General features: G+C 40.7%; 1 protein-coding gene across 6 annotated transcripts in view; it reads left to right on the top strand.

Annotated features, from left to right (window-relative positions):
• LOC137380600 (adhesion G protein-coupled receptor A3) overlaps positions 1-26,917 on the top strand; it is a 582,693-nt gene that overhangs the window by 460,993 nt on the left and 94,783 nt on the right. For all 6 annotated transcript variants that reach the window (XM_068052667.1, XM_068052666.1, XM_068052668.1 and 3 more), the window contains 2 exons: positions 18,920-19,127; positions 20,009-20,217. In XM_068052667.1, coding sequence (XP_067908768.1) covers positions 18,920-19,127; positions 20,009-20,217 — 417 coding nt within the window. The remainder of the gene's footprint in view (positions 1-18,919; positions 19,128-20,008; positions 20,218-26,917) is intronic.

The following is a 26,917-nucleotide window of genomic DNA, read 5'->3' as shown; positions in this document are numbered from 1 at the left end:
CCAGCACCTGCTCCAGACTCATCTGATGCCAAAATCAATGAATCGCTTCCCACCCCCGCTGTGTGTTTGGGGGGACCCGTGCATTCAAAATGGGCACCTTCTGCATAATCGTAGTGGGGCGGGTGCCCATGTGACAAATGGGAACGGCACCATTTACCAGGTACACGGCCGGAATCAGAGTCAGGCTCATTAAATTCAGCCCCATCTCTTATAGTCATATAGTTCTACCTTTACTATGTGCAAGTTGGATCTTAATATCCACACACCATTGAGATAAAAATTACTCTGCTGTGCAAATGTGTTTGTAGATCATTAATAGTCCAAGTTTTATCTAAAGAGATGCTAAGTATTACAGTACTGCACAAAAAAAAGGAACTAAAATGTCAGTATGCAGTTCAGACTGCTAGAGCTAAGAATATGTGGTTATCAGAAATGGTTACTGATTGATTAAATGAAGTTGCCAAGGTCCGCAAGCTTTATGTATTAAAATCAGCAGTCAGGATATATACATTTATTGATATAATATTAATATTGGTGTAAATTTATTCTTCCTGAAGTATATTGTCGCAACCAAAGTTTAATAATGTCAGTATTATAAGTTATAGGTTATCGGGGGTAGGTGGAAATGTGGAGGATTCAGTTCAACCATGAACTTATTGAATGGCGGAGCAGGCTCGAGGGGTCGAGTGGCCTACTCCTGCTCCTAATTCATATGTTCGTATTTTTTCCGGGTGTTTTATTAACAGTTCAGAAAATAAAAGACAAAAATGTCGCAGACTATCACATTTCCCTCAAATTGGCTGGCAAATGATACTCAAATGAGTCTTAGTCTTGGTACTTCCTGAATGTTTAATATAATTGAAAAATTGCTCAGTTGAACCATCTGTCTTTTTGACAAGTTCAGTGAATACCATCTTGCCAGGTTTGCAGGTCTTCCTCTTCAGTGGGGTGAACAGCAATGAAATAGGGTGGCATCACACATTGCAATTTTAGCACACAAGCACGATTGTATGAAATCTCTCCTGCTTTTGTTTTGACTTGGGCATTAACCCATTTATAGTGAATGGGTTAACTCTTTAATTACAGCTATAGCCAGAGGAATTCCATACATAGCACAATTTCACCCAATTTGACACCTTGAATTATTTGCTACCATTCACACCACAGATCCCTTCCAGTTAGCGTGTGGAAAGATTTTAACATTTCACTACTTTGGGCAGCCCCCGGTCAATAAGGTTCTGTCCCGCCACAGTCTGCCTGCTTCAATGGGTGCTTGGAGCTCAGGGTCATTGCCCGAAAGGTGGACTGATACACCGCACCAAACAACATGAAAAAAGGAAAGAAGGTACCAGCCCTTCGCTTTGCAAGCTGGAACGTCAGAACTATGTGTCCTGGCCTGTCGGAAGACCTTACACAAATCAACGATTCTCGGAAGACCGCCATCATTAACAACGAGCTCAGTAGACTCAATGTGGACATTGCAGCACTTCAGGAGACTCGCCTCCCCGCGAGTGGCTCTCTAGCAGAGCAAGACTACACCTTCTTCTGGCAGGGCAGGGATCCTGAAGAACCAAGACAGCATGGAGTGGGCTTCGCCATCAGAAACTCCTTGCTCAGCATGATAGAGCCTCCCTCAAATGGCTCGGAACGCATACTGTCCATCCGACTGCTCACCACCTCTGGTCCAGTACACCTACTCAGCATCTATGCTCCAACACTCTGTTCCGCACCTGAAGCTAAAGACCAGTTCTATGAACAACTCCATAACATCATTAGCAGCATCCCCAACACCGAACACCTATTCCTGCTGGGGGACTTTAATGCCAGGGTTGGGGCCGACCATGACTCATGGCCCTCCTGCCTTGGGTGCTATGGCGTTGGAAGGATGAATGAGAACGGGCAGAGACTGCTTGAGTTGTGTACCTATCATAACCTCTGCATCACCAACTCGTTCTTTCACACTAAACCCTGTCACCAGGTTTCATGGAGGCACCCAAGATCACGTCGTTGGCACCAGCTAAACCTCATTGTCACAAGGCGAGCCGCCTTAAACAGTGTTCAAATCACACGCAGCTTCCACAGTGCGGACTGCGACACCGACCACTCCCTGGTGTGCAGCAAGGTTAGACTCAGACCAAAGAAGTTGCATCATTCCAAGCAGAAGGGCCACCCGCGCATCAACACGAGCAGAATTTCTCACCCACAGCTGTTACAAAAATTTCTAAATTCACTTGTAACAGCCCTTCAAAACACTCCCACAGGGGATGCTGAGACCAAGTGGGCCCACATCAGAGACGCCATCTATGAGTCAGCTTTGACCACCTACGGCAAAAGTGCGAAGAGAAATGCAGACTGGTTTCAATCTCATAATGAAGAGCTGGAACCTGTCATAGCCGCTAAGCGCATTGCACTTTTGAACTACAAGAAAGCCCCCAGCGATTTAACATCCGCAGCACTTAAAGCAGCCAGAAGTACTGCACAAAGAACAGCTAGGCGTTGCGCAAACGACTACTGGCAACACCTATGCAGTCATATTCAGCTGGCCTCAGACACCGGAAACATCAGAGGAATGTATGATGGCATGAAGAGAGCTCTTGGGCCAACCATCAAGAAGATCACCCCCCTCAAATCTAAATCGGGGGACATAATCACTGACCAACGCAAACAGATGGACCGCTGGGTTGAGCACTACCTAGAACTGTACTCCAGGGAGAATGCTGTCACTGAGACTGCCCTCAATGCAGCCCAGCCTCTACCAGTCATGGATGAGCTGGACATACAGCCAACCAAATCGGAACTCAGTCATGCCATTGATTCCCTAGCCAGCGGAAAAGCCCCTGGGAAGGACAGCATTACCCCTGAAATAATCAAGAGTGCCAAGCCTGCTATACTCTCAGCACTACATGAACTGCTATGCCTGTGCTGGGACGAGGGAGCAGTACCCCAGGACATGCGCGATGCCAGCATCATCACCCTCTATAAAAACAAAGGTGACCGCGGTGACTGCAACAACTACCGTGGAATCTCCCTGCTCAGCATAGTGGGGAAAGTCTTTGCTCGAGTCGCTCTGAACAGGCTCCAGAAGCTGGCCGAGCGCGTCTACCCTGAGGCACAGTGTGGCTTTCGTGCAGAGAGATCGACTATTGACATGCTGTTCTCCCTTCGTCAGATACAGGAGAAATGCCGTGAACAACAGATGCCCCTCTACATTGCTTTCATTGATCTCACCAAAGCCTTTGACCTCGTCAGCAGACGTGGTCTCTTCAGACTACTAGAAAAGATCGGATGTCCACCAAAGCTACTAAGTATCATCACCTCATTCCATGACAATATGAAAGGCACAATTCAACATGGTGGCTCCTCATCAGAGCCCTTTCCTATCCTGAGTGGTGTGAAACAGGGCTGTGTTCTCGCACCCACACTTTTTGGGATTTTCTTCTCCCTGCTGCTTTCACATGCGTTCAAATCCTCTGAAGAAGGAATTTTCCTCCACACAAGATCAGGGGGCAGGTTGTTCAACCTTGCCCGTCTAAGAGCGAAGTCCAAAGTACGGAAAGTCCTCATCAGAGAACTCCTCTTTGCTGACGATGCTGCTTTAACATCTCACACTGAAGAATGCCTGCAGAGTCTCATCGACAGGTTTGCGTCTGCCTGCAATGAATTTGGCCTAACCATCAGCCTCAAGAAAACGAACATCATGGGGCAGGATGTCAGAAATGCTCCATCCATCAATATTGGCGACCACGCTCTGGAAGTGGTTCAAGAGTTCACCTACCTAGGCTCAACTATCACCAGTAACCTGTCTCTAGATGCAGAAATCAACAAGCGCATGGGTAAGGCTTCCACTGCTCTGTCCAGACTGGCCAAGAGAGTGTGGGAAAATGGCGCACTGACACGGAACACAAAAGTCCGAGTGTATCAGGCCTGTGTCCTCAGTACCTTGCTCTACGGCAGCGAGGCCTGGACAACGTATGCCAGCCAAGAGCGACGTCTCAATTCATTCCATCTTCACTGCCTTCGGAGAATACTTGGCATCAGGTGGCAGGACTATATCTCCAACACAGAAGTCCTTGAAGCGGCCAACACCCCCAGCTTATACACACTACTGAGTCAGCGGCGCTTGAGATGGCTTGGCCATGTGAGCCGCATGGAAGATGGCAGGATCCCCAAAGACACATTGTACAGCGAGCTCGCCACTGGTATCAGACCCACCGGCCGTCCATGTCTCCGTTATAAAGACGTCTGCAAACACGACATGAAATCGTGTGACATTGATCACAAGTCGTGGGAGTCAGTTGCCAGCATTCGCCAGAGCTGGCGGGCAGCCAGAAAGACAGGGCTAAATTGTGGCGAGTCGAAGAGACTTAGTAGTTGGCAGGAAAAAAGACAGAGGCGCAAGGGGAGAGCCAACTGTGCAACAGCCCCAACAAACAAATTTCTCTGCAGCACCTGTGGAAGAGCCTGTCACTCCAGAATTGGCCTTTATAGCCACTCCAGGCGCTGCTTCACAAACCACTGACCACCTCCAGGCGCGTATCCATTGTCTCTCGAGATAAGGAGGCCCAAAGAATAGAAGAATAATCACTCCACCTTCTGATGGGACGGTGATAACAGTGAATGGAAAACAGTAGTATTTACTCAAAGCTGAAGTGTTTAGTGTTCAAGTGTTAGTCAGAACACATTTCATACTATGGCATATCTTGTTTAGTTTGATAAAGCTCCTGTGAAGCATCTTAGGACATTTTATTACATTAGCGGCACTATATAAATGCAAGTTTTTACGTAGTCTGATAATTATGAAATAATTTTAAAATTTGCACACCTATGAAGTAAAAATTACTCTGCTTGGAAATGCAGTTTCTTTTCTCTTAATCCCTCAATTAAAACCCATCCTCCCCTTCCCACCAATCACACTTCCATCTTACAGTAGTTTTATAATATTTGTGTCTTATTGTGTGGAATTATAGTACACAACTTCTGATAGTGAATATCAACAGGTTTCTGTGTATTTGTCAAATCACAGATCAATATTATCTTACTAGTTCATTGATTGAGTAGTAAATGAATTTTTAACTTGGACCAAGTTAGGCCTGCATACTAATTAATTCTTCACTTAGGAGGTTTTCAAGATGACAATCAGTCATCACTGAAGAGAGATGAGAATGCAACAGGTCAAACTTCTTTACATTCCTCACTTAAATGATAAAATACTTAAGAAGTCCAAGCGACTTTAAAAATATTTTAGACGTGTGTTAAGATTGCATTACTCTGATAATTCATCAAAAATCAAGGCATATCCAGCATATCACTGCCTTGGATCACACTCTGCTCTGCTGTTTTTAATAATACATATATGTTTAAGGATTTCTTATCATTTACCATGTTTGTCAGTGGTTAGTGTTGGTGGCAGATGGCTGACTCCCACTGTGAAGTCATTTTACTTGTCAAGAAGTGATGTCCCAGTTTATTGAACTGAATAATAAAATGCAACATCATGCTTTTAAATATTGTGGTTTCTACTCAGTTACATTTCGATAAATATCAAACTTACTAATGACTAACCATTATTTTTATTTCGAACTGTCTTTAAATGTATTTATAATTTGTGAGGAATTTTGTGCTCATTAAGATGATGAGCATCAGTGCAAAGGAATAGAATACTTTTTCATTTTTGGCATGGAAGCCTAGTTTTGCAAGACAGTAAAAATGAATTTGCACTGGCCCAATGTGCAGACATATCTATACCCCTAATACGAAGGGTTGGCAATGCCTAAGCTACAGACACAAGAAAAACTTAGTCAGAGAGCTTGGTCTGCAGGACAGTTGGTTGCAGAAGACAAATTCTGGTTACAGCTCACCATTAAAGGGGAAATTATAGTGGGAAAAGAAGTGGAGTAATTAATTACAATAGCACACCATACTGGTAAAGGCAGACAAAGAAGTATCCAGGGTCCATGACTGAAATAGGTGTTAAGTCCTTTGCATATACAAATAGGGGTACTAATGACAGTTTGAAGGCCCCTTTGCAAAGTAATGCAGCCAGTGCCAGTATTGCAGCCAGCCATGTGTATTACCCACTGGCATACTTAACCTGGCAACACTAGCTAATGTCATTTAATTTGGATTTATCCCAACAATCTAAAATTGTGAGAGGGCGGGAAGGCAGAAAAAAATTATAGAAATTTTTATTTCTGTCATACAATTCCTTTCCTTTTCCACTGTGACAAATATAACCAAATATGTTAAATAAAAGTTGAACAGTCCCAATAATGGATATTTTCAGATGAAAATGCTTTTATGACTATTCCTCTGATTCAACTGGCTTATTAAAAAATCTGCACAGTGTCTTTCTTATTTTGCAAGTGAGAAATTCCTGACTTTAAAGATCAGAATACTGTTTCACACTGTAAACCAATCTTTGATAAACTTCGAGCAAGCTCCTTCATCTAACTTTCTCCCAGATCACATATTGTCTTCAGATTAATCAACATCAAAAATAACTTGTCTGTAGTGAAAGTAGAATGTTTTTTCTCTCTTCCCAATGGAACAGACGAATTGATTTATTAGTTATCTCTCTGTAGTGTTACCATGAGAATTCTATTTGCAAAACTACTGACAAAAAGTTATGCGTCAGAAAATGAAAAATCTTTGGCAGCACAATTATTTGAAGTAATAATTTGATACAGCATCAAAAGCTATCAATTTGCAAACTGCTTAATATGTGCTGTTCCTGAGACTTTGTTTGTCAGAACCCACTTTTTACTTCTTCTCTGTTACCCTGCCTAGCAATTATTACTTTTTTTTTAGAATTAGAACATTACAGCGCAGTACAGGCCCTTCGGCCCTCGATGTTGCGCCGACCTGTGAAACCATCTGACCTACACTATTCCATTTTCATCCATATGTCTATCCAATGACCACTTAAATGCCCTTAAAGTTGGCGAATCTACTACTGCTGCAGGCAGGGCGTTCCACGCCCTTACTACTCTCTGAGTAAAGAAACTACCTCTCACATCTGTCCTATATCTATCACCCCTCAACTTGAAGCTGAACTAACTTAACTAACTGAACTTAACTGAACTAACTCAAAGCAGAGTTTTCTGAAGCTCCAGTGATACATTCTGGTTCTTGGAAGTTTTCACATCCCAAATACCACAAGCAACCACTTAAACTTTCTGCTCCTCATCTTCCAATGCAAACAAAACAAACATGCATCATATTTAACTCAAGGCAAATGTGTTGTGTGAATCAGGTATGAAAAGAAGGCTCAAAAAATCAGCATGCAAATTCAGGTAAATTTAGACTCCAGATTTGGGCTTCACCCTTTCCACCCACACATGAATAGTAAAATTGAATTATTCCAATCCAGTATGCACTGCTATTTTCTCAAAGCAGAACTATCTGTCATTTCCATTAATGTTTGCACCATTTCCCTAACTCTCCAGTCTTCTGTTGTATCATTTTTGCTATTTGCTGCATAATGCTGTAATTTAATAATCTCCTGCTGTGCAACAACATCTTTTAGTCTTGCCACATAAAATTGTTGTTTGATTATTTACTCGTGGACTGTGTTTTACTTGAATTATCAGCTTTTTATTTTGTAAAGCAAATGGCAAGGTAATCTGAATATAGGCTGTCTTTTTCTCATTGTACTATTCTGTACACTGGACTAGTCTGTTGGAAAAGCCAAGTGACAGGGATGCTGCTAATTCCAAATTACTAGCGCCTTGCCAAGAGTCATTTCTTGTTGGTAGCAAAATGATTTTTAAAAAAAGACGTACTCTGCTAACTGCTGAGACAATATGCAACAAATCCAACCCAAACTTTTATGTAGTCAAATTTATTCTGAAACTACATTCCTGCTCTGCCATAACCCCAGGAATATTAATGGACTGTTTGATGGGAATCTGCATCAAGGTATAAAGAGTTTGAGAACTAAATAGAATCATAGAATCTTAGAGAACAGAAGGAGGCCATTCAGCCTATTGGAAGTGTCAGTCGTGATTACGTTGCAGTGCTCTTGCCTTTGAGTCAGAAGGTTGTGGGTTCAAGTCCCCACTCCAGGACTCTTCAGCACAAAATCTAGGTTGACACTCCAGTGCAGTACTGATGGAATGCTGCAATGTTGGATATGCCACCTTCCAGCTGAGACATTAAGCCAAGGCACCATTCTGCCCTCAGATCCCATGGCACTATTTGGAGGAGTTCTCCCCAGTGTGCTGGCAAATATTTATCCCTCAACCAACACCTAAAAAGAGTTTATCTGGTCATTGTCGCATTGCTGTTTGTGGGAATTTGCTGTATGAAAATTGCCTGCCGTGTTTCCTCCATGACAGCGGTTGACTACACTTCAAAAAGTTCTTAATTGGCTTTAGGACATCCTGAGGTTGTAAATTGTTGTAGCCATAGTCCCAAAGGACCATAGGCATCTCTCTTCATTAGAGAGAGACAGTTGGTGATGAATAGCTTGAGGGTCACCAGTCCTCAAGCATGGGGCAAGATGAGGAGGCAGGCCTCCACGAACTGCCACAGCCAGTATGCGGATTGAACCCATGCTGTCGGTGTTTTTCTGCATCACTCCCTAGCCATCTATCCAAATTAAAGGGACTACGCATTTAAACAAATCACCCGCGCATTCCAAGAAAAAGTTAGCAGGTACATTGGTTAGGGCATCTGCAATATTCTCACCTACTTTCTTTAAAACCCTGGAATGGAAACTATCTGATCTTGGGAGTTTGTCACTGTTTAGTGCCATTATTTTCTTCACTACTATTCCTTGGCTTACATTAATTTTGGTGAGTCACTGTCCCTGATTAATTATAAGTTTCCAGTGGATGTTCAGCATGATGACCTTCTCTACTGTAAATACTGATGTAGTTATGTCCACCATTTCCTTATTTTCCTTGAAAATATCACCATCATCAGTTTTCAAGGAGCCTACATTGCTCCTGACCGCCCTCTTTTTCCTAATATTATTGTTGCGTTGCTTTTGATATCCCTTACAATGAAAATAATTTAAAATTAATAAACTATTCATGAAGAAATTGAGGCTGATTTTCATCCTCTCCGATGGACGTGAGCAGGTCAGTGGCACCATGACCCAGCGGCACAGCACATACTGCCCCATAACCACCATCACCCGCACCTCCACCATTTTGGTGGGATCTCTGAAATGGGCAACACAGGCACCAACATGGAAATGGGTGGGAGCCTCATTAGTACATTTCAAGTCAGGAATTAGGTCCTATGACATCAAAGATAGCCCAATACAGGTTTAGGATATAAATGGGTGGAATGTGCGCCACGCTGCTGACCACTCAAAGAAAGTTTTTTTTAAAAAAATGTTTCATAAATTATATTTCGTGAAGTCAGGAGGAGGATCAATTCATGCTTCTCCTAGACCAAAAAAATCAATCTTGTCCCCACCCAATTTCACCCCAGGATCACCAACAGAATGCTAACCAGGCTGACTAAGGAAAATGTGTGTAAGACCCCTCCCATCGGGCTCAGTCCACCCACCTCTCCCAGATGGAAAGGGTCACATGAAGATCTACTCCATTATATTAAACTGATACAGCAGATTGTGCATTGTTGTTATGACAGAAATTCTATAGAGGCAACCTTTGATCTGATGTAAAAGGAAAGGATGGATAGATATGAGTCACTTTGAATTATGTCACAAAGTGTGTAGATCCCAATCTCACTGCACTCTAAAAAAGAAAATAAATAGCTGAAAACCGTAGGTGTATTTACCCAGATGCTGCCAAAAACAATATTGTTGATGGTTTTCAAAGTACAGGGCTATATCTTAAATTTCAGTAAAACAGGATAAATGTTGATTTTTTTTATTGATGGCTTATATTTTATTAATTCATTCATGGGATGTGGGCGTCGCTGGCCAGGCCAGCATTTATTGCCCATCCCTAATTGCCCTTCAGAAGGTGGTGGTGAGCTGCCTTCTTGAACCGCTGCAGTCCATTTGGGGTAGGTATACCCACAGTGCTGTTAGGAAGGGAGTTCCAGGATTTTGACCCAGCGACGGTGAAGGAACGGCGATATAGTTCAAAGTCAGGATGGTGTGTGACTTGGAGGGGAACTTGCAGGTGGTGGTGTTCCAATGTATTTGCTGCCCTTGTCCTTCTAGTTGGTAGAGGTTGCGGGTTTGGAAGGTGCTGTCTAAGGAGCCTTGGTGCATTGCTGCAGTGCATCTTGTAGATGGTACACACTGCTGCCACTGTGTGTCGGTGGTGGAGGGAGTGAATGTTTGTAGATGGGGTGCCAATCAAGCGGGCTGCTTTGTCCTGGATGGTGTCGAGCTTCTTGAGTATTGTTGGAGCTGCACCCATCCAGTCAAGTGGAGAGTATTCCATCACACTCCTGACTTGTGCCTTGTAGATGGTGGACAGGCTTTGGGAAATCAGGAGGTGAGTTACTCACCTCAGGATTCCTAGCATCTGACCTGCTCTTGTAGCCACGGTATTTATATAGCTACTCCAGTTCAGTTACTGGTCAATGGTAGCCCCTAGGATGTTGATAGTAGGGCGATTCAGCGATGGTAATGCTGTTGAATGTCAAGGGGAGATGGTTAGATTCTCTCTTGTTGGAGATGGTCATTGCCTGGCACTTGTGTGGCGCAAATGTTACTTGCCACTTATCAGCCCAAGCCTGGATATTGTCCAGGTCTTGCTGCATTTCTACACGGACTGCTTCAGTATCTGAGGAGTCACGAATGGTGCTGAACATTGTGCAATCATCAGCTAACATCCCCACTTCTGACCTTATGATTGAAGGAAGGTCATTGATGAAGCAGCTGAAGATGTTTGGGCCTAGTACACTACCCTGAGGAACTCCTGCAGTGATGTCCTGGAGTTCAGATGATTGACCTCCAACAACCACAACCATCTTCCTTTGCGTTCGGTATGATTCCAGCCAGTGGAGGGTTTTCCCCCTGATTCCCATTGACCTCAGTTTTGCTAGGGCTCCTTGATGCCATACTCGGTCAAATGCTGCCTTGATGTCACGGGCAGTCACTCTCACCTCACCTCTTGAGTTCAGCTCTTTTGTCCATGTTTGAACCAAGGCTGTGATGAGGTCAGGAGCTGAGTGGCCCTGGCGGAACCCAAACTGAGCGTCACTGAGCAGGTTATTGCTAAGCAAGTGCCGCTTGATGGCACTGTTGATGACACCTTCCATCACTTTACTGATGATTGAGAGTAGGCGGATGGGGCGGTAATTGGCCGGGTTGGACTTGTCCTGCTTTTTGTGTACAGGACATACCTGGGCAATTCTAATCTTGTTAATAGAAAGCAAAAGTCTTCTTTTTTGCTCAATCTCAGTGTAAAACAGATGACAGGGTTTGTTCAATATAGTTTTGGGTTTCATTCGACCTGTCATTGGATGTTTTAGCAGCATAAGCTGCTGCCATAACATTTTCCACATAATTATTCTTAATATGAAATATTAATATGAAATATTATTAATATGAAAGTTGACAATCACGTGACATCCATAACAGGTATCTACAAGACAAATCAGATGATTAATAACTAGTACTGGATTTAGTTGATAGATATATTTCCTATTATTAATACCACTTTGAACTTGAAATATTTGCTCATGTAATGTCCCATTGGTTGATAGCTTCATATGATAATAAAGGATGAAACTGAGATAATATTTGCCAGACTCATTCAGGAATCAGGTGGTAAAATTTGGCCTGTGCAGTAACTCAAAACGGGAATTGGCAGTTTATTTTGCACTCTGCTCAATTTTCTTTTCCATCGTTTTGCTATTGCCCATTTTGTGCTCCTGCTAGTGACAAGTTTCATCCCGATTCCTGCATTAAATCAGTTGATCTGAAATGGTTTTTTGTTTGCTTGAAGCCACCCTTATTGTTACAGCTCCCATTTTATTGATGAAGCAATATAGAATGACAGTTTTGAACAACCCAAGGTATTACTATGATGCATTTTGTCACCTCATTTGATCACTGTTAAAAAATTACAAATTTGATGAGAAAGCAGTAAGTAAACAAGAGGTTTCAGCTTTGTCAGACAAATCCCATCTGATTATTAGTTATTTTCTTTGAAGAGCAGCATTTTGAGCTTTAGTTTGATTTATTAGAATACTTAACATGTTTGTCAAATAGCAGCATAAATTTGTACTGCAGCAATTGATGGAGAAACTGAATTTAGCTAAAAATGGTCAGTTTACAGCAAGGACTTGCTGTGAGGGAAAATTAAACCAATATGAGCACATTTTTACAATGTTGAAAGAGACTGCTTTATTTTAATACAAGAAATGATATAATATATGCTTCCAAATCAAACTTCAACTTAACAATCATAGAAAATATATTTGACATTTCTGTACATCATTTTTTGAAAAGAAGGTGTTAAAATTCTTTTATTACAAATGGCAGTTCTAATCTTGTTAATAGAAAGCAAAAGTCTTCTTTTTTGCTCAATCTCAGTGTAAAACAGAAGACAGGGTTTGTTCAATATAGTTTTGGGTTTCATTCGACCTATCATTGGATGTTTTAGCAGCATAAGCTGCTGCCATAGCATTGTAAAATTTAAGGAGTAGGACAGCACAGTAGAAATTATATTCTCTCCTTGAAGGATATCACATCAATTTGAGGCAGCAATGATGGGTATCTAGTGTTTCATGCAAAATTATTTTATTATTTTTATATATTATTTCCAACCAGTTTGCTTTGTTCCATACTGGAGTTTGATATAATTCTGTATAAGAAAACATTATAAAAATATTATTTATTAGCGAGACAATCCTTTACTTATGAACTAAGAACAGTTTAGATACATTTTGCTGCTTGATATTGATTTGCCATTGAAACTAGGGCATGGGCAATAAATGCCCATATCCCATGAATGAAAAAAAACTAACCTGTTACTGATTTAGTATTCTAAGGCCTACTTGTTCTAAAGTAATTTATTTAAAAAGAGCTTACTTTAGAATGAATGTAGACAACATGGGACCATGTCACAGTGGAACTTTGCTTGCACTAGCTAGTGGTAGGATCTGAGTTTTGACTGGTGGACGCATATACAGTCAATTCTTAATTCCAACTATCAGGATAAGTACCAAATTCAAAAGGCACCGAATTTGCTGCTGTCCTGCAACAACTATTAACCGGTCATTTGCCTGCTTTTTTGAACAGACTATGGTGTATGATATAGGGACATGTAAATAAATGAAAGGGAAGAAAATATAAATGCTTTTTTGAAATGATTTTTTTTCTGTTTGGTAGTAGGTTAACATATTAATGTTTCTGTTTTCACTAAGCTTTGTGGACTGATGTACTTGCTCTTTGCAAGGCTGCAGTGAATGTTTATAATGGAAAGAAGAAGGCTCAGTGAGGAGCTTGTCACATTTTTCAAATCTCTAGTGGGTATAGATGAACTGAACTCTGTAACCAGGGGGCTTGGATTTAGCCTCCGAATTCTGCTAGAAGGTGATCTAACAGTTCAGACAGAAGGTGTTGCATGCATGGAATAGAATACTCAAAGAGATAGTGGAAGTGGAAACAAATTAAAAAGGGAGCAAGGTAGGTTTTTAGTGAAAGATGTAATTGAGGGCAAGAGATATACTAGAGCGCTTTCTAAACTTTGGGACTGATCAGATGTATGAAAGTGGCCTTTTACAATCCTGCAAATTCCTATGTTCCTTTATAAACAGTCAATGGTTACAGGTTTGGTGCCTCTGTGCTGTACTGGTAGAGGCATGTGGAAATCAGTTTGGACTTTATTCCATTCTTTCCACAAAAAAAAAATCCAAACTGCTGTGGCTAATTTTTTTACGGGAACAAAATTGCCCAGAAGCTGATTCCGATCAATACAAATTGGTTTTATACAGTCTGAGAGAAAAATGCACCAACATTTCTGCCTGAAGTTATACAGTAATTCACTGTTGTTCCAAGCGAGGCGGAAGGAGTGCACTGTTCATTCCAGTTCCACTTCTCCACCGGTCACTACATATATTTAAATTTTTCCCCACTTACCGATATGGTCAATCATAGACTCTGTTTTTATCCCAGAATAAAACACACCAAACAGGTTTCTTCAATAAACAACAAAATTATCAGTTTATTATCAAACAAGTCTTAACCAGTAATGAAGTAAAGCTTAAACACACAGATTGAAATATGAAAGTTCCCTTTTTACCTTAGCCCCTCACACACACACACCTGTTAACTGGAAAGTAAAGAGATTTTTTAGAGCTCTATTACAAACAAAAAAAACTTGAGCTGAATACTTGCTCATTCGTGAAGAAACAGCAGATGAATATGTTGTATTCCAAAACTGGCATACAGTTTGGCCTCCAAGTACACGCAGATGGGTCACTGGGATCTTTTAGAACAGTTCTTTTCAGGCGGTATTGAGAATTAATTTAGCAGGCTTTTCTTCAAAGACAGGAGACGAGATGAGTTGGCACAGTGCACTTCTCAGGGTCTTTCAGAGAGGTGCTGGAAAGCTGAACTGGGTTGTGGTCTTCTCTTCTTCCTTGGGAATTCTCTTCTCTCCTTGGAAGTTGTCTTCTCTCCTTGGAAGTTCTCTCCCATTTTATACAGTTCAATCCCAACTCAAAACAATTCAAAAATGAAACTGAGAACAGGAGGTCAACCTTTTGACTCCATCAATCTTGACCTGTCACTTCTTTGTAAACAATTTCTCCAGGCGCCCTAAGTCCTCTGTTTTTTTATTGAGCTGCAAATCAGGTGGTTTCCCAGAAAGATTTGTTTTCCTCACAAGATCTCTCTGCCCCTTTTAAAAAAAATTTCCAGGAACTGTTTTTCAAAGTCAAGTGGCTTTTACATGACCCCCTTTGAAAACCCCAAAGTTTAACATTTCTTCAATCTTTCAAAAATGAATCCTCAAAAAATATATTTAACAAAACACAGAGGCACTTTCACAACACTGTGTAGACTGACAATGATGTCACTGCCATTCTAATCATTATTTTTCATTTAATAGCATCTCAGAGACCTCAAATAATGGCAGTTTTCAGCAGATCCTTGATTACATTGACAAGATGATACTTGGGATATATTTGACTTTTAATGATTGTAATTATTTTAAGTTATTTTAAATTCTTCAAAGAATCGCTTTTAAATATAATTAACTCTCTTTTATGAGCTGATTATTTTGAACTTATTCTCACCTTGTTCAGTTGCTGCATTTGCCTTAAACTGATCTGTAGTACTTAACATTTTATTACAACAGGTTATGAGGCCTAAAGAGGTACAATTTTTGACATGACATATTATTATTGACCTGTAATAGTACTTGGCAATAGAAAGGCACAGGTCAAACAATATGATATAGTTGCATGATGAAGGAATTAATACATACAGGATCAACAGACAGCAAACCATGGACTAGGAATCCACATTTATGTTTCTGTTACATTAATATATTTCCTTTAATTGTTTTGTTATAACTGTGATACAAACTAAACAAGTATGTAAAGCAGAATGCATTGAAAACAAAGGAAAACAACAGTTACTATTTTCTAAAAAGCTACTGAATTATAAATTGTACATTTAAATCCTTTGCTTTGCATCTTGGTTTTAGACAGCTACATAGTGAGGATTATTCTCTTACTTCAAGATGCGCTATATTTTTTTCTGGCTGAATGGCGTATTGGAAATAGCCTGCACAAATTCAAATTGATACTGTATATAGGAGGCAGCTGGTTGTCATGGGAGCAGTACTGCAGATTCTAATTTCTACTTTGGAGTAACACTAACGGAAAAATGATGCTGAAGACATTATGGGTGAACAAATATTATCTGCTTACATTCTCAATGTCATTTTGCTTTATACACAGCACACCTGAACATTGATGCGTGTATGAGTACTGATATACATCTAATCACAAAACCAAATATGGTTAACACATATCTGTTCCACATAAAGCAAATATCTTGTTTCGTTAATTTAATAAAATAGTAAATCTCTCTGAATTGTCAGTTTGAAAATATCTCAGGAAAAATTTACAGACGTCCATCCAAATATAATCAGGATTGGCTCAATGACGTCATCGTGATTATGACTTAAGCATAAAATAATGGTCAACCAGAAAATAATGGAGAACTCAATCACTATGTACATAAATATATTTCAAAGACTATTGTGTCAAATTGAAAACCTTATTTCAGAATTTATATTTTTGAAACAACAATCAGTGTGTGATCTAATAACTGCAGCACTCCATACTAGAATATTTATTTAGATGGTTTAACTTGTGTGCTGAAACACCCAAGCGCGTTAGTGAATCAGCATTCCCTGGGGTGCATGCACAGTCAAAACAAGGCATCAGTGAGTTTCTGCCTCCAAATTCATTTTCACAGGTTTGGTTATGCACTCTGTGAAGATTGTGTACATGTTCATCATTTGCTGTGGACATGTGACTACACCAAAAGATATATATACAGCCAGGAGTGGTTGGGTTCCACTGGCCATCTGATAAGGCCACTCTGAACAAAAGTGACATTTTGTGGACTTCATTCACCATGGATGGATCTAATTGCCGACTGTCCCATTACAGAATTTGAATCCACGTTTATTGGAGGACTGACTGGTTTCTGTGTGGAGGCATCTCTACTGAGGAACAAGTGCCAATGTTAACATTGCTGACTGTAATCCTGTGATCTGTTGCTCATCAGGGAGCAGAGTTGTTGCTTGTTCTGCATCAAATTTTTAAATCCAAGAACAAGAAGGGACCTGGAAAAGTTGCCTTTTCAAGTTGGCACCTCTCTAGTGCAGTTGAGTTTGGTACTCTGGGAGAGGTTACTAGATATGCTAACCTAACTGTCACGATTCATCTCATATCAGGAAACAGCTTTCCTTCCAAGATATTAAAACCTGAATTTCTGGCAAATAACTGCTTAACCATAATCTTTCATGGTGTTGGCTTCGCCACTGTTAGTTGAGTTGCCTTTCTGCAGAATGGGGCACACCTGTCCCCTTTCTGTTTTCATTTGATAGGTCTGTGGTGGGGGCAGCACCAGGGGCTGGATTTTTAGGCCCGATGGAGGCAGGCGTGGGTGTGGGCATGGGAGGAATTTCACGCCGCTGGCTGGCTTGCTGGCATCATCCTGTCCCCGAGCCATTTTCCCAGAGGCAGATGGGGTGGGTGGCAGGGCTACCCGCCCACGTGACATGTAGCTAACTAAGGCTCTTTAAAGGCCTTTTAAGGCTATTGTCAGAGGCTGACTGGAGAATTCCATTCAGCCTCCAGGCCCCCAGAGGCAGCAGCAAACAGCCTAGCTGCTTGGAGACCCTCCCTCCCTGCCTGCCTGGCTTCAACTGCAGCTGGAGGCTGCCCTGTGAAAGGGCTACTCCCTCCACAATGTGGCCCAGCTGCTCAGGGCATTTTATATTTAAGAGTTTGGTATCTTGAGGTGCCCTCTCTCTCTCTTACCTGAAAAGACAGCCTGCTGCTTCTTCAGGGCTGGAGGGCCTCTTATTGGCTCTCCAGCTTTGAGAGCCTACCCACCATCCTTAATTAGACAGCAAACCCACCCTCTGTTCATTAACTGGTCAATTCGTGGAAAATCAAGACTGGGTGACTGTTGCCCACACAGTGCAAGCTTCGGACCCTTATTTGACCCTGGCGTCGGGATCGCAAACCTGCAGCGAAAATCCTGCCTCTGGAGTTGACAAGGTCAGTTGCACAGTGTGTAGTCTGCAATTTAGGATTCCTGCTCTTTGGATTACCATGGTGAATCATCTCTGAGCTATCATTTATTTATTTATATTTAAAGTGAAAGATTGCACACTTGCTTCATATTTGCATTACTTTGCTGGTTTCTGACTTCATAGCTAGAGACAAATGAGGAGAGGGGTTGGTTGGCTTTTGACAGACACGTGAGTGGGATAGGAATGGGACACAGTACATCCTGTGTTCAATATAATTGATGTGCAGCATCGCACCTGCTGGACCATGTATGTGTTGACATAATAGAGTCAATGGCTATTTCCGGTCTTAGCTTCTATTTTTCTCTTTTGGCATTTGCTGCACAATGTGCCTCCACCTCTACCTGACCTTAGGCAATGTTTCGTCTCCAAATATTACATCTGCTGCAGAGGTTTTATGAAATTACCATTCTGATTTTTAATTGCACATACAGTAAATGTCACAGAAGCTGCTAGTGTTAATGACTCTATTGTATAAAATCGTAGGAAAAGGTTTCAATGAAACTTTAGTTTGGAGCTTATTTCCAAGTGTTTTACCAATCAGCAAAGGAAAAAGAAAATCACTGAGTTTTGGGCAGTGTAAATATTACATTAGTTTCCTGATGAGGGTATGCTGAGAGTTCCTGACAGCTTTTAGTTCTGATGTGTGATTAATGTGGCAGATGACAAACCCAAATGAATGGCTATTATTTAAGAGGAATAAAAGAATGTAGTGCTGCCTATATGAAGAAAATCTAGAATAAAATACTTAAATATGTTTTTCTCTGTGCTTACTTTGATGAGGCACTTTATTTCACTGTCATTTCATATTAATAGAGAACAAACACTTCTATGCAACCTTTTAGAAATGCATTCTGTATGTGAGTTGTCTGATTCTGTTGCAACTGAAGGGTAAAAACCGGGTAGGTTGTCTCTTTAAATAAGATCTGCAGTGTTGATGTAACCCTCTAGCATGGATGGTAGGAACCATTCTCACCTCTGCAGCAGGGAGCTTGACCAGAGAGGCTCTCTCAGGCAATGGAAATGTGCTGTTTGTTAAAATGCATTGAATTATAGCTATTCCCCTGGTTATGACTCCTTTTTTTGGTAGCTTCCAATCTGTCGGTAAAAGAGACAGTTCATATGCCTTGCTGTAAAGGAAAATATTGAAAACAACAATGTTGTGACTCACATCCTTTCCTCTTTCTTTAATTCTACAGAACACCATAGCAGTGGCATCAGTTCACTTGCCACCAGCAATTTTCACTCATTTCCTCGCCTTGCACACTGTTGACAACTCATCTTGCAAGCTGCAATTTATTGTATTCCGGAATGGAAAACTCTTTCCTAGTACAGGTAACTCATCAAACCTTGCTGACGATGGGAAGCGCAAGTGTGTTTCGACTCCAGTTGTCTTTATCAAAATAGGTAAGGTTCTATTCAAATTTGAAAATCTAAATTCCTAATGATGTGCATGAGATAAATATAATGTCTATTAACACCTGATGTATTTTACTTTGAGAGACAATGAAAAGGAGCAGATTCATGAACAGTTCACAGTAGGTTGCTTTTCAAACCATTTGCAAAATGTAGCATTTAACTAAAATAATACTGGTTGCATTGCTGACCTTCAATTTGTTGCTACATAAGGATGTAAAAGGGAGATCTGTGTCTAATAACTGCATCATAATCTTTAATGTCAGTTTCTATAGTTCTCCATAATTGCTCCATCTAATTTGTAGCTTATTCAAAAAAAGTCCATTCATTCTGAAAATATATCCAGTTTACGCCAATCATTCAGGCTGTGTTCCAATATAGAATGCAATGTATGGCATGTAATCATGCATTTCTAAAAATGATTTTTGTACTGCAGATTATTCTATATTTAATCTTACCCATTTTCAGAAAGAATTTTATTATGTGGGGGAACAGAAACACTCAGTACACGCTTGACTTTAATCTGCATAGAGCAATAAATACATATATTGAGAGTAATGTAAACAGGGGTTAAAGACAAAATGCCAATGTCTGTCTTGCTGAAATCCTAGTATGGCTTTATTTTAATTCATTATAATAAGTTTTTAGTTCTTTGTAATATATTCTAACAGAATGCCTTGCAAAAGACAGAAGTTTCATGTTGTTTAATTACATTACAATTCATAATTTGTGCTCAAAGATTTTATATTTAAGCATAGAAGTAATTGTTTTAATCCTTCGATTCTTGCAGTGAAAACCTTCCAGATCTGTGTACATAGTATTCAGCTATAAACCTTTCCACTCCATTTACCTCATTCAATTTGCTTCTGCAGATGGGTGCAGCTTCGGGAACCTCACTAAACCCATTACTGTTGTTCTGAGGCACTTTGCACTGGGTGCAGATCCCACTGCCGCATATTGGGATTTTGACCTTTTGGATGGGCACGGTGGTTGGCACGCTAAAGGGTGCCATATAACAGGCTCTGCAAGCAATATTACCACCATTCAATGTATGCACTTCGGTAACTTAGCAGTACTAATGGTGAGTACATGTCTGAACATTGAATAGAAAGTTAAGCTTGGCAACAAACCATCACATTCCCTTTAACTCATCATTAATAAAAAGGAAAATATTTTACACACTGTCTCACAAAGCGACATCTGAGAATAAGGCAGCAACATTTTATAGACAGCATTAAATATAAATAATTCAACATCATTTTTTGCAGACTGCAGTGCTTCAGTATATTGCAGATGAACATTTAAGTCTGGCATCATAAATTGTAGTTGAAGAAATTATACTAGTGAAAATAATTGGATAACTTGATTTATTTGTAGGCTAAATCCTGCCTGGTATATATTGATGTTGGGTATTCAATGTTGTATTCCTGAAAGGGTTTCTGTTTCTGCATTTAAATTGTGTTGTATAGACTATTCCAATCAGGCATGAGACAGATGCACAGTTAAATAGATCTTTTTTTAAAGACCAGAGAAGAAACAAGGGCATTCAGTCCTAATTTCCCACAGCAGTAGTTGCCATTTTATTGTAATATCCATGCATGGGTTTATAATTTGTTTACTGATGCCACTGCCTGTAATATATATTTGACATTCTTTCCCACAATAAACCCTGCATGTTGTTAAAGATGGGATCATTAGCTACTCGAGAGCGCTACGAGATGTGTTTTAAAATCTTGCCAAAATGTCACCAACATACTCTAATTCATTTCAGTGTCTTTGTGTCTCCTGTGGCATACTCTTTCATTTCTGTTCAGACTCGCATTTAACATCACAAGCAATATACAATATGCATATAAATTGAGCATCATCCTGTCAAAGAAAGAATGGGTGTGACAAATCTGTGAAATAGAGTACATGGTGCGATCATCAACACATACTAAACATCCTTTTCCAGTAGGAACAATTTGGGAATATTGGATTTAAAAGTGCTTTATCATTCTGAACAGGAATTTTCCAAGAGGTGAATTGAAGCATTAATTCTACTCTCGCATGCCGAAATCAAATATATTGCATTTATAAATGAATTATTTCAGCAGAATTATACCGAGATAAATAGGTTCAGTTTGTTTACATTTTGAAAGGTTTGTAATTGTGTAAATGTCAAGGTATTGGTATGTATTTGTAAAAGGCAGCTGTACTAACGACTGTGGAACAGAGGATAAGTGTGTGCAGAATACTAATCTGCTGTCAGATGGAGCACAGATGTTGGCCAATCATAGCATGGGTTTGTGACAGTCTGTAGTGTAATGTGATTATTATCACTCACCAAGGCATAAATCATTACACTTTGAAAATATTTTGAGTTTCTTCTAAAACTCTTGGACAGCATCCAAAATGGAAATATTTAGTTGAATGCCATATTAATAGTTTAACTACATTGCCCCCTCCCAACCAGAATTAAGGTATTTTTTAAAAATGCCTTCAAAAGCTCATCATGGATATTATATTATTCCAAACATGAATTAAAATTATTGTTAAATAGTCACACAATTCAAAGTTAGATAGTTGTCAGTATTGCACATTAAGTTACCTGCTTAACTCAAACATCCAAGAAGAGTGCAGTTTCTATTTAACCTAGCAGGCCCTGTTGTTAATTAAGAAGTGTTAAAGCATGGTTATGTATTTGTGAGGGAGTTCTACATCTAACCTTGGATGAATTTTACAAGGCTATAGAATCTTAGAATGGTCACAGCATAGGAGGAGTCCATTCGGCCCATGTGTCCGTGCCAGTTCTCTGCAAGAGCAATTCACCAAGTCCCACTCCGCTGCCCTTTCCCTGTAGCTCTGTGAATTTTTTCTCTTCAAATAATTATCCAGTTTTCTTTTGAAGGACTCAATTGAATCTGCCTCCACCACACTCTCAAGCAGTGCATTCCAGATCCAAACCACTCACTGCATAAAAAAGCTTTTCCTTATATTGCCATTGCTTCTTTTGCCAATCATTATGTTTACACTATTGTACTGAGAAGCTCCTTTCATAACATCTGTGATTGACACTATGCCAGTGTGTTTATTGATTGTGAAAATTCCGACAAAATATTAATAAAGGCAAAAAGGAAACAGCAAGCTGATCAGTGTGATGATAAAATATTCTAATTAAATTTGTTACATCGGAGCACATATTCGTACTTTAATCTTCTGCTTTCTCAGTAATTCAGGAGCATCCAAAATAGTAATATGAGTGTTTACATTGGCAACCGCAGCAAAAATGGTAATAATCTGCTGTAGGTAACTTGTAGAAATCTGAGTCACCTTATTTACACTCACCTTCTCAGCAAGGGATTCAGGTAGGGAAGAGAATGCTAGCAAGAGTATTTCTGATTGCAGTAAAATATAGAAAGTAAGGTCTGTATTGTGACACATATTATGTAGAGATGTGTTGTTCTATTGTATTTGGAGTTGAGAGTTTGTATTGCAGTTATTGTGGTGGGAAACCAGCATTGAATCCCTTTCTTCCCATGTGAGGTTTTATATCAATTCTTCACCAGGTTTAAATTTTTGTCAGGAATCTAAACATTTGTACAGGGTTTACACAGAGTAAAGCCTCTGTGTAAATGGGATTATAAAACTATTGTGCCTGCTGCATGGTAAGAACATTTCTGTTTCCAATAGCTTCGAACAAAATCATCAAGAACGTAAGGTTTGTGGAATGATAGGATTGATCACATGTTCATGCATTGTTTGTAACACTCATGTTTTCACATTTGTTGGATCACGTATGATCTGCATTTTCTTTTGTAGTGTTGAGATTGCAGGTAGGCTGAGTGACATTCCGAAATAGCAACTTTGAAACCATATTAATTACCTAGTAACCACTGAGGCTCTGTACAGTATCACCCATGGCTCAGTGGTATCTCTGGTCCATATGGTTGTGGGTTCAAGCCCCACTCTGGCATTTAAGTACGTAATCTATGCTGGTGCCTCAGTGCAATAGTGATGGAGTGCTGCACTGTCAGAGGTGCTATATTTTGGATGAGGCATTAAACGAAGGTCTTGTCTGCCCTCTTGCTAATGTTTTAAGATGTATGAAATCATTCAAACAAGGCCAGGAGAGTTCCCTCAGTATCTTGTCTACGTTCATCCTTCAATCATCATCACTAAAACAGATAGTCTAGTCATTTATCCCATTGCTGCTTGTTTGACCTTGCTATACTGCCACGTGCCCTTGCATTACAGTAGCGAGTACACGTCAAAAGCACATCATTGTGTTACGACTAAGTTGGGAGGAGTACACATTTTATTCTAGTTCCACTTCTCCATGGGTCACAACATATATTTAAATCTTTTCCCACTTACTGATACGATCAATCATAGACTCTATTTTTATCCCAGAATAAAACACACCAACCAGGTTTCTTTAATAAACAACAAAATTATCAGTTTATTATAAAACAAGTACTAACCAGTAATGAAGTAAAGCATAAACATACAGATCGAAATCTAAAAGTTCCCTTTTTACCTAAGCCACACACACACACACACACACACACCAGTTAACTGGAAAAATAAAGGGATTTTTGTTTTTAGAGCTATATTACAGAGAAAAAACATTTGGACTGAATACTTTTTCATTCTTGAAGAAACAGTAGATGAGATATGTTGTGTTCCAAAACTGGCATACAGTCTGGCCTCCGAGTACGCGTAAATGGGTCCTTTTAGCTATGCAGTCCTGCCACATCCAGTCATGAATGATGGTGGACAGCTAAATAACTAACAGCAGGAAGAGGAGGTTCCACAAACATCCCCATCCTCCAGTGATGGCAGAGCCCAGCACGTGACTGCAAAAGACAAGGCTGAAGCATTTGCAACCATCTACAGCCAAAAGTGCCGGGTGGATGATCCATCTCGGCCTCCTACAAAGTTCCCCAGCGTAACAGATGCTAGTCTTCAGCCAATTCGATTCACTTCATGTGACATCAAGAAACAACTGAGTGCACTAGATACAGCAAAGGCTATATAGGTCCTGACAACAGTAGTAGATGGCAGTAGTGCTGAAGACTTGTGCTCCAGAATGAACTGCACCTGTAGCCAAGTTGTTCCAGTACAGCTACAACACTGGCATCTACCCAGAAAAGTAGAAAGTTGCCCAGGTACATCCTGTCCACAAAAAGTAAGACGAATCCAATCATAGCCCCATCAGTCATCGTCGACAGTGCTATCAAGCGGCACTTACTGACTGATAACCTGCGCATCAATGCTCAGTTTGGATTCCGCTAGGGACGTTCGACTCCAGACCTCATTACGGCCTTGGTACAAACTTGGACAAAAAGACTGAATTCCAGAGATGAGGTGAGAGTGACTGCCCTCAACATCATTGACCAAATGTGGCATCAAGAAGCCCTGGTAAAATTGAAGTCAGTGAAAACTCTCCACTGGCTGGCACAAAGAAAGATGGTTGTGGTTGCTGAAGACCAGTCATCTCAGCCCCAGGACATCCCTGCAGGAGTTCCTTGGGGTCGTGTCCTAGGCCCAACCATCTTCAGTTGCTTCATCGATGACCTTTCCCCCATAATAAGGTCAGAAGTGGGAAAATTCACTGATGATTCGCAATCCCTCAGATAATGAACCAGACTGTGCGTTCATGCAGCAAGACCTGGGCAACATTCAGGCCTGTGCTGATAAGTGGCAAGTAACATTTGCACCACACAAGTGCCACCTCCCCTTGACAATCAACAACATTACAATCTTCAAATCTCCCACCATCAACTTCCTGAAGGTCATCATTGACCATCAACCTAAGTGGACCAGCCACATAAATAGTGTGGCTAAAAAAGCAGTTAAGAGGCTGGGTTTTCTGAAGTGAGTAACTCACCTCCTGACTCCCCAAAACCTGTCCACCATCTACAACGCACAAGTCAGGAGTGTGATGGAATACTCTCTATGGATGAGTGCTTTAACAATCAAGAAGCTCACCTGCATCCAAGACAAAGCAGCCCCTTGATTGGCACATCATACACATGCTTAATTGTTCACTCCCTTCACCACCGGTGCACCATGTCTGCTGTGTGTACTGTCTACATGATGTACTACAGCAACTTGCCAAAGCTTCTTCGACAGCACCTTCCAAATCTGCGACCTCTATCACCAAAAGAACAAAGGCAGCAGGTGCATGGGAACACCACCAGCTGCAAATTTCCCTCCAAGCCACACACCTTCCTGGCTTGGGAATATGTTGTCGTTCCTTCATCGTTGCTGGATCAATATCCAGAAAATTGCAACCGAACAGCACTGTGGGAGCATCTTTACCACATGGACTGCAATGGGTCAAGTAGGCAGTTCACCACCACCTTCTCAAGGGCAATTAGGGATGGGCAATAAACACAAGCCTTGTCAGTGATGCCCACATGAACACATTTTTAAAAAAAAGACTTGTAGTGGAAAGGACTATAGGAGCCTTTTGCTGCCAGGACAGTTCTGGTGGAGTCCCAAAGGTGCTCAAAGATTCCTGATTACATGCTGTACCCTACACAAGCAGGCAGTCCAGAAAGCCCTACAGTTCAACATGAATGCTGAGGAGAGAGTGGCACCTATGGAAAGGGAGGTGACATTCCCAGCTCATCGAGAGAATGACCACTCAGAGAAATGAACCCTCAGAGTTGCAAAGGCCATCTGAAGTCATATACTATGGGAGGCATTTACAAAGTGACAAACTGTAGCAGCATACTGCACCCTTAGCTCCCTCGTCAGTTGCTCAGAAAGTGATCTTCCTTGAAACCACTATCAATTTTACCACATGGCTGCTGAGCAGCCCTTGCTGCCCAAACTGGACTCTGCCTTCACCTGAGTATTGGACTCCATGCCAAATGAGTGTTCGCATTTCTGAATAACGTCAATGTCCATGAATAACAAAGCACATGATACATTCATATTGTACTTCAATAAAAACAATTTTTTGAGTTCAGATAAATAAAACTTCCAGTCTATTATGTTTTACACCCTGACTCTTGATGACGAGATGTGTTGTCCTTTCCCCTCATCTAAACCTCCTTCTGATAGCCAAGCTGGTACTGTTTAGAAGTGTGCTGAGACTCAGGTGACGCTCAACACCTGACAGGCTCCTGACAGGCAGCCACTACTGGCTTCCTCTCTGAAGGCAGCATATAGGCTGCCTGGAGTTGCTTGCCACAATCTGCAGGCAGGGCACTTTGAGAGGCAATGCTGGAATGATTGTGTGAGTGCAGCAAATTATGAGCCTTACGGTAAAATGCCTTTATGTGTATGCTCTATATAAATCTCTGCGGGTGAATTAAAAAGGTATGCATTGTGCCTAGCATCAGTGCTTGAAACAGGGTCATGAAACCTTTGTGAAAGGTAAAGCTCATGCTCTAGCACTTAAAAGTAGTCAAGAGTGAGGAAATATTCATTTAATGCCCTGTCTTTATTTGTCAATTCACTAAAGTTTATTATTCTAACCAGATTGTCCAAATGCAAACACAAGCAAAAATTGAGACTGGTACCTCAATTTAGTTTCAGTTCAGTTCAAGCTTACCATAAGCAGTAACATTTTAAAGGCCCCAGTGGCCTAATGAGTAAAGGTACTAAAAATGGAATCCAGAAACTCCAAGATACAATTCCCAGCCTCAGCTGAGAGAGCTAAACTCAGCCATAGCCATAGTTGAAGTCATTGTCTCTGGAGTAGGGCTGGAAAAACTGGCTATGGTTTCTGCTCTGGATAGATATTTAATAAAGCCTGCTGGAAAGTGCGCAATCAAGGACAACAG

Source organism: Heterodontus francisci, chromosome 20 (assembly GCF_036365525.1).
Source record: "Heterodontus francisci isolate sHetFra1 chromosome 20, sHetFra1.hap1, whole genome shotgun sequence".
Taxonomy (NCBI): domain Eukaryota; kingdom Metazoa; phylum Chordata; class Chondrichthyes; order Heterodontiformes; family Heterodontidae; genus Heterodontus; species Heterodontus francisci.
This window is presented reverse-complemented; position numbering and strand designations above follow the sequence as displayed.